Source organism: Sapajus apella, unplaced genomic scaffold (assembly GCF_009761245.1).
Source record: "Sapajus apella isolate SASKATOON/1434 unplaced genomic scaffold, GSC_monkey_1.0 scaffold130, whole genome shotgun sequence".
Taxonomy (NCBI): Eukaryota; Metazoa; Chordata; class Mammalia; order Primates; family Cebidae; genus Sapajus; species Sapajus apella.
Window position 1 is genome coordinate 1,060,462 of NW_022437070.1, and position 8,019 is coordinate 1,068,480.

At 57.5% G+C, this 8,019-nt stretch overlaps 2 protein-coding genes across 5 annotated transcripts in view; one reads left to right on the forward strand and one right to left on the reverse strand.

Annotated features, from left to right (window-relative positions):
• Positions 1–2,437, forward strand: part of TMEM160 (transmembrane protein 160) — a 3,660-nt gene extending 1,223 nt beyond the window's left edge. The window contains exons 2-3 of the mRNA XM_032262540.1: positions 1,611–1,703; positions 2,090–2,437. Of these exons, the coding sequence (XP_032118431.1) occupies positions 1,611–1,703; positions 2,090–2,355 (359 nt within the window). The 3' untranslated portion in view covers positions 2,356–2,437. The remainder of the gene's footprint in view (positions 1–1,610; positions 1,704–2,089) is intronic.
• Positions 2,438–2,562: 125 nt separating this feature from the next.
• Positions 2,563–8,019, reverse strand: part of NPAS1 (neuronal PAS domain protein 1) — a 25,022-nt gene continuing 19,565 nt past the window's right edge. For 2 of the 4 annotated variants that reach the window (XR_004264110.1, XM_032262539.1), the window contains 4 exons: positions 7,507–7,613; positions 6,948–7,048; positions 5,333–5,427; positions 2,563–3,110 (listed from right to left, as the gene is read on the reverse strand). Coding sequence is in view for 3 of the 4 variants with exons in the window: in XM_032262539.1 (XP_032118430.1) it covers positions 2,650–3,110; positions 5,333–5,427; positions 6,948–7,048; positions 7,507–7,613 (764 nt within the window). In the remaining variant the exon portion in view is untranslated. Of the gene's footprint in view, positions 3,111–5,332; positions 5,428–6,947; positions 7,096–7,506; positions 7,614–8,019 lie in introns of all 4 variants that reach the window. The other 2 variants (XM_032262538.1, XM_032262537.1) reach the window with 1 other exon arrangement.

Genomic DNA, 8,019 nt, shown 5'->3' on the forward strand with positions numbered 1-8,019 from the left:
CACCGCAACCTCTGCCTCCCAGGTTCAAGTGATTCTCCTGCTTCAGTCTCCTGAGTAGCTGGGATTACAGGCATGCACCACCATGCCCTGCTAAAATTGTATTTTTAGTAGAGACGGGGTTTCTCCATGTTAGGCTGGTCTTGAACTCGCGATCTCAGGTGATCTGCCTGCTTCGGCCTCCCAAAGTGCTGGGATTATAGGCTTGAGCCACCGCGCCTGGCTATTTTAATTTAGGTAGAGATGGGGTCTCGCTTTTTTGCCCAGTCTGGTCTCTAACTCTTGGGCTCAGACACTCCTCCCGCCTTGGCCTTTAAACGTGCTGGGATTACAGGCATGAGCCGCCTCACCTGGCCAGGACTAGGCATCTAGATATAGGTTGTAGTGGGCTGTCCACGCCAGGAACTTGAATGGAGATGGATGTGGATGGGATTGGTCCAGGCCATACTCGGTAGGAGATGGCGGCATTTGAAGGAAAGGCAGGGGGAGGCTAGAGAGCAGCTTGGGTTAGGAAACAGTTTGTCCCAGAGTTCTGAGAAAGAAGTGAGCCGGCAGGCTGTGGGGGTACACGTAGAGGGAAGCGGTTGGCCAAGATGGCTTTTTTTTTTTTTTTTTGAGTTGGAGTCTTGCTCTGTTGCCAGGCTGGAGGGCAGTGGTGCAATCTCGGCTTACTGCAACCTCCGCCTACTGTGTTCAAGCGATTCTTCCGCCTCAGCTTCCTGAGTAGCTGGGGCCAGAGGCACGTGCCACCACGCCCGGCTAATTTTTGTATTTTTAGTAGAGACGGGGTTTCACCATGCTGGCCAAAATGGTCTCGATCTCCTGACCTCGTGATCCGCCCACCTCGGCCTCCCAAAGTGATGGGATTACAGGCGTGAGCCACCGCGCTGGCCCCAACATGGCTTCTAAGCTTCTTGAGGTTCAGCCGCTTGGGTCGTATTTTTTGTAGAGCCGGGGTTGTTGGGGTTTTTTTTTTTTTTTTTGAGACGGAGTTTCGCTTTTGTTACCCAGGCTGGAGTGCAATGGCGCGATCTCGGCTCACCGCAACCTCCGCCTCCTGGGTTCAGGCAATTCTCCTGCCTCAGCCTCCTGAGTAGCTGGGACCACAGGCACGCGCCACCATGCCCAGCTAATTTTTTGTAGTTTTAGTAGAGACGGGGTTTCACCGTGTTGACCAGGATGGTCTCGATCTCTTGACCTCGTGATCCACCCGCCTCGGCCTCCCAAAGTGCTGGGATTACAGACTTGAGCCACCGCGCCCGGCCGAGACGGGGGTTTTACTGTGTTGGCAGGCTGGTCTCAAACTCCTGATTCATGATCTGCCTGCCTCAGCCTCCCAAAGTGCTGGGATCTACAGGTGTGAGCCACTGTGCCCAGCCCATGAATCCATAGTGTTGCAGAGTTTGGGGGAGAGGGGCTCTAAAGTGGTGGCCAGAGAGGGTGTGGGGGATGTGGTTAGGTGAGGGGCTTACTGGAAGACGTGAGGATTTGGGGTGGGCTTGCCTTGTGGCTGGACAGGGTGGGGGGAGCTGGAGGGCCCTTACTTTGACTGGGTGAGGGGGATTGAGGCAGGGTTGCAGGTGATGTTAATCCCCCATACCCCCTCCCTGCAGCCTTCCTCTCCTGGTTCCGCAATGGCCTCCTGGCATCAGGCATCGGAGTCATCTCCTTCATGCAGAGTGACATGGGTCGGGAAGCAGCCTATGGTGAGTGCAGACTTCCACTCTTGCCACCCTCAGGGATCCAGGGAATGCACAGCCCCTGCCCCCTGCCCTCTGCCCTGGTGAGGCTAGACTCTCCCCGTCCTATCCCCAGAAGTAAGTACAGAACCCCTATTCTTCCCCTACCAGATGACACCCCTTCCCATGGGCACTGGGCCCACAAGTGGGTGGCCCAGGACATGGCTATGGTCCCCTCCCCTCCGATCTGATTCTTAAAGGTGCAGTCCAGACCCTACCACTGTTCCTGGCTTCTTTCCCATCCTGGCTTTGCTCCAGACCATTCCCCACACCCCGGGATATCTTTTCCTCCCCCAACCCCCCCCTTCCCGCCGCCCCACCTTGGGCCTGGCACTACCCTGCCTCTCCCGCAGGCTTCTTCCTGCTGGGCGGCCTGTGCGTGGTGTGGGGCAGCGCCTCGTACACAGTGGGCCTAGCGGCCCTGCGGGGACCCATGCAGCTGACGCTGGGGGGCGCGGCTGCAGGCGTCGGTGCGGTGCTGGCCGCCAGCCTGCTCTGGGCGTGCGCCGTGGGCCTCTACATGGGGCAGCTGGAGCTGGACGTGGAGCTGGTACCCGAGGACGACGGGGCGGCCTCCGCGGAAGGCCCTGATGATGTGGGCCGGCCACCATCTGAGTGAACCACACGGCCGCAGGGCCTGGCAGGCGCTGGACGGCGGTGCCCGAGGACTGGGACATTAAAACCTGACCTCCCCTCCTCCAGATGCCGAGTGCTGGTTCGTGTTCCTTGGGGAAGGGCGGCCAGGAGCGGACTAACCCGGGAGGCGGGAGAGGGAGACAAGGACCCGCGGGGAGACAGAAACGGAGGACAGAGGAGCTCACAGCCTGGAGCCCAAACCACTGCGGAGGGAGCCGGCGTTTAATTCTCAGGGCTACGGGCAGAGCAGGGCCCAGCGCCGGCGGCTCTCCAGTCCTCAGTCCCCCTTCCGCGGCAGCCTGGTGCCCACAGACCCCGGGTAGGGCAGGCCCAGGGGCGGGTAAAAGGCCTCCGGGAGCGCGGGGCCTGGGCCCAGCCTCTGCAGATGCGGGTACACCAGGCCCAGCTCCGCCGGGCCGTAGCGGATGGCACCAGGTGTGCACAGACCCCGCACCACGGGCGGCAGGAAGCCCGCATGCAGGAGGGCAGGCGGGGGGTCCCCGGGAGGTGCCAGGCCCCACGGCCGCACTGGGTCCTGCTTCAGGGCCCCTGCCCGGATGACGGAGGTGAACTCGGGCCGCGGTGGGGCCGGGTGGCCGGAGGGATCCTCGTCGCCACTGTCCTCTGAGCCTTTGGTTTCCCTCGGGACGGGCTCCACTTTGATGCGTTTGCCCTGCGTCTGGGGGACCTCCTTCTCCAGCGAGGCAGTCTCCTTCCCTTCCATTGGAGGCTCCGGCTCTGGAAGAGGAAGATGCTGAGGGCTTGCGTGTGTCCCCAGCCCTCAGTCTTCCCATCTGTGGAATGGAGCTGTGCTCAGTGGGCCAGGCCTGTAGTTCTCAGCTTGGAGTGTTTTTTTTTTTTTTTTTTGAGAGTTGTTCTTGCTCTGTTGCCCAGACTGGAGTGCAGTGACACGATCTCAGCTCACTGCAACCTCCACCTCTGGGGTTCAAGTGATAATTCTCCTGCCTCAGCCTCCCAAGTAGCTGGGATCACAGGCATGTATCACCACACCCAGTTAATTTTTCTATTTTTAGCAGAGATGGGTTATCACCATGTTGGCCAGGCTGGTCTTGAACTCCTGACCTGAGGTGATCTGCCCACCTTGGCCTCCCAAAGTGCTGGGATTACAGGCATGAGCCCCATGCTGTCTAGCTGGGAGTGGTTCTGTCCCCAGGAGAGACCTGTCAATATCTGGAGACATTTTGGGATGTCACAGCCCTGGGGAGGGTACCGTTAGCATCTAGAGGGGAGAAGCCAGGGATGCCATGAAATAAACATCCCAGTGTCTCCCCAGCACAGAACCACCTGGCCCTAAAATGTCAGTAGACCCGAGATCAAGAAACCCTGGTCTAGACCTGTGCTGTTCAATCCAGGTTTCCAGGATAGAGCTTTCTGTGGTATTGGAAACTTTCTATATCCGGACTGTCCCACGAAGCAGCCACTGGCCACAGGTGGTCACTGTACACACGAAATGTGGCAGGTATGGGTGAGGACTTGGATTTAGTTTTTTTTTTTTTTGCGGGGCTCATGCCTGTAATCCCAGCACTTTAGGAGGCTGAGGAGAGTGGATCACCTGAGGTCAGGAGTTTGAAACCAGTCTGGCCAACATGGCAAACCCCATCTCTACTAAAAATACTAAATGAGCCAGGTGTGGTGGCAGATGCCTGTAATCCCAGCTGCTTGGGAGGCTGAAGCAAGAGAATCACTTGAACCCAGGAGGTAGAAACGGCAGTGAGCCAAGATTTTGCCATTGCACTCCAGCCTGGGCAACAAGAATGAAATTCCATCCCCCCCAAAAAATAAATTTTTTTTTTTTTGAGACGAGGTCTCACCCTGTCACACAGGCAGGAGTGCAGTGCAACCGTCACAGCTCATGCAGCCTCTAACTTGCAGGCTCAGGCAATCCTCCCACCTCAGCCTCCCGAGTAGCTGGGACTATGGGTATGCACCACCACACCTGGCTCATTTTTTAAATTTTTTGTTAAGACAGGGTCTCGCTAGGTTGCTCACACTGGCTTTTTTTTTTTGAGACAGAGTCTTGCTCTGTCACCAGGCTAGATTGCAGTGGCATGATCTCGGCTCACTGCAACCTCCGCCTCCCGGGTTCAAGCAATTCTCCTGCCTCAGCCTCCTGAGTAGCAGGGACTACAGGCATGTGACACCATGTCCTGCTAATTTTTGTATTTTTAGTAGGGACGGGATTTCACCATGTTGACCAGGGATGGTTTTGATCTCTTGACCTCGTGATCCGCCCGCCTTGGCCTCACAAAGTGCTGCGATTACAGGCGTGAGCCACTGAGCCCGGCTACCCACACTGCTCTTGAACCCTTAGTATCAAGCAGTTCTCTTACCTTGGCCTCCCAAAGTTCTAGGGTTACAGGCATAAGCCACCACACTTGGCCTCGATTAAAATTTTTTTGTTGTTGTTGGAGACAGAGTCTTGCTCTGTTGTCCAGGCTGGAGTGCAGTGGTGTGATCTCAGCTCACTGCAACCTCCACCTCCCGAGTTTAAGCAATTCTCCTGCCTCAGCCTCCTGAGTAGCTGGCATTACAGGCATCTGCCACCACACCTGGCTCATTTTTATATTTTCAGTAAAGACAGGGTTTCACCATGTTGGTCAGGCATGGTCTCAAATTCCTGACCTCAGGTGATCAACTGCTCAGCCTCCCAAAGTGCTGGGATTATAGGTGTGAGCCACTGTGCCAGGCCCTAAGGTTTGTATTCTTAGTAGAAAGGTGGTTTCACCACGTTGGCTGGGATGGTCTCAATCTCTACACCTCGTGGCTGCCCGCCTTGGCCTCCCAAAGTGATGCGATTACAGGCGTGAGCCACCACGCCCAGCCTGGATTTTAACGTACATATGAATGGCTTCCTGTCGCTAGTGGCTTCTGGACTAGACAGCCAGTACCCAAAGATTCCTTGGTGTTTCCCAGGGGCCGAGGTGGGAGGTGGGGCTCACCTGTGGGCTCTGGCCCCGGGCTGGATTCGTCCTCACAGGTCATGCTGGCTGGAAGCTGGAAAGCATCCAAAGGAGTTTGGCCACCCTCAGTTTGGCTGGGGACAAGATGGATGCACGCAGTTAGGAGAGGGGTCCTTGGCCATCCAGGGATCCCTCCTGCCCCTCCCAACAAGTGTGGACACCCCAAAGGGTAAGTGTGGGAGCCCCACCCTGAGGCATTTACAGGGCTCGCCACCAGATCCCTAAACTCCAGGCTGATCTCTCTAGCCCAGCTTGGCCCTCTAAGGCCAGACCTGTACAGCTGACGGCCACCTGGATGTTGTCACCTGGGTGTCCCCTGGCGCCTCATGCCCATCTGATGTCTGCATCTTCCTTTCAATCCTCTCCGGAGCCCAAATCCAGACCCAGCAAAGCCAGAGACCCGGGCAGAAGATGATCTCCTCCCCTCCTCCCCCAGAGAGTCGGGCACTGCCCAGGGCTGGCCCCAGCCTTTGCCCTCATCCTCCAGCACCCATCTCGGCCCTCAGTGCCTCCCTTCATGGCAGTGAGGGGTCTCTTTTCCTTGTTTTTTTCTGAGAAAGGATCTCACTCTGTTACCCAGGCTGGAGTGCAGTGGTGCGATTTCAGCTCACTGCAATCTCCGCCTCCTGGGTTCCTGCTTCAGCCTCTTGAGTAGCAGAGACTACAGGTGCTCACCATTACACCTGGCTAATTTTTGTATTTTTAGTAGAGATGGGGTTTCACCATGTTGGCCAGGATGGTCTTGATCTCCTGACCTTGTGATCCGCCCGCCCCAGCCTCCCACAGTGCTGGGATTACAGGAGTGAGCCACCGCACCCGGCCTCATTTCTCACTGCTTTCTATTCTAGCCCCAAGCACTACCTTTAGGGTTAGGCTGCTGCTCGGAGCCCTGCCTCTGCTTCAACACTCGTCCCTGTTTCTGGCTTCTTGCCATGAGCTGCTCTGCTCTGGGGGCTTCCCCTACTAAGAGCCTGCTATGGCTCCCCAGGACCCCAGAGTCGAGAGTCCATGGTCAGGCATGGTGGCTCACACCTGTAATCCCAGCACTGTGGGAGGCCGAAGTGGGCAGATCACTTGAGATCAGGAGTTCGAGACCAGCCTGGCCAACATGGTGAAACCCTGTCTCTACTAAAAATACAAAAATCAGCCGGGAGTGGTGGCACATGCCTGTAGTCCCAGCTAACTCAGGAGGCTGAGGCAGGAGAATCACTTGAGCCCAGCAGATGAAGGTTGCAGTGAGCCAAAGTTGCACCACTGTACTCCAGCCTGGGCAAGAGACTCCGTTTCAAAAAAAAAAACAAGAAAAACAAGAAGTCCAGACCCTCCACCTGAGCCTGAGGAGGCTGTGAGCCTGCCCCGGCCTTCCTCAGAGATACTGTCCCCCTCCCCCTGGTGACTCCTCTCTGTCTCCCCCCAGCAAGACCGTTCCACTCTGGGTCTCTGCCCTCACCATCCTCCCCTCCTTCCCCTTCATGTCTGCAGACCGCTCAGGCTTGTCCCGAACTACAAGCCCTCCCTGAAGTGGCCCCACTTGAGGTGGGGAGAGACAGCAGGGCCCTAAGTCCCCTGCAGGAGGGGTGGGCACAGCCCTTACCTGAGCACATGGCTGACCCAAAGCACGTGGTGCTCCCCGGGGCTCTTCCCGCTGCCAGCCACCGTGGCCACAGACTGCAGCCACACAAAGCCCCCGGTGCGCTGCAGCCAACGGTAGTAACCAGTCATCACCTGACCCTTGTCCAGCACTGGGCCCAGCCCAGGGGCGGGATAGATGGGGGGGGGGGGGGAGAGAGGGAAGGGGGGGGGGGGGGGACAGGGGCAAGGCAGAGACAGGTGGATAGGAGACAGGAGAGGCAGAGTGAGAGAAAGCAGCAGGGTGGACAGGGAAACAGCAGGGAGGAGAGAAGAGAGAGAGAGACAGAGTCAGAGAGACTGAGAGGTAGCCCAGCAGCGAGGCCTCTTGGGTATTTGAGAGACCCCACAGCCACCCTGACTCCCTGCTACAGCCTGAGCCACTGCTCAGTCTCCTTGCTGCTCTTCCAGTGCAGCAGGAGGGACTGTGGGCAGCCCTGAAGGAGGACTTCCAGGGACCAGAGAATAGGGTACTTGGCTTGGGGTGGTGGTAGACAGGCGTGATGGGTGGAGGCGGGTCTCACAGTCCACATGGCTCTGGCGGATCCTGGTGGCATCCTGTCCGTGGACAAACTGGTAACAGCTGCGGCCCACCAGCTCTGAGGGCCCCAGGTCCATGTGGTCGCTGACTCTGGGGGGTGACAGAGAGAAGAGGGGAGAAGGAGAGAGTCCAAGACCACGGGGTGGGGGAGAGGCAGAGTTGGCTCCAGAGTCACCTGGGGTTCAGACCCTTGCTGTAAAATTGGTACAATAACAGTGTCGGCAGGCGTGGTAGCCCATGCCTGTAATCCCAGCACTTTGGGAAGCTGAGGCGGGTGGATCACCTGGTCAGGAGTTCGAGACCAGCCTGCCCAAGATGATGAAACCCCATTGCTACTAAAAATACGAAAATTAGCCAGTTGTGGTGGTGCATGCCTATAATCCCAGCTACTTGGGGGGCTGAGGCAGGGGAATGGCTTGAACTCAAGAGGCGAAGGTTGCAGTGAGCTCAGATCTCACCATTGCACTCCAGCCTGGGCAACAAGAGTGAAACTCCA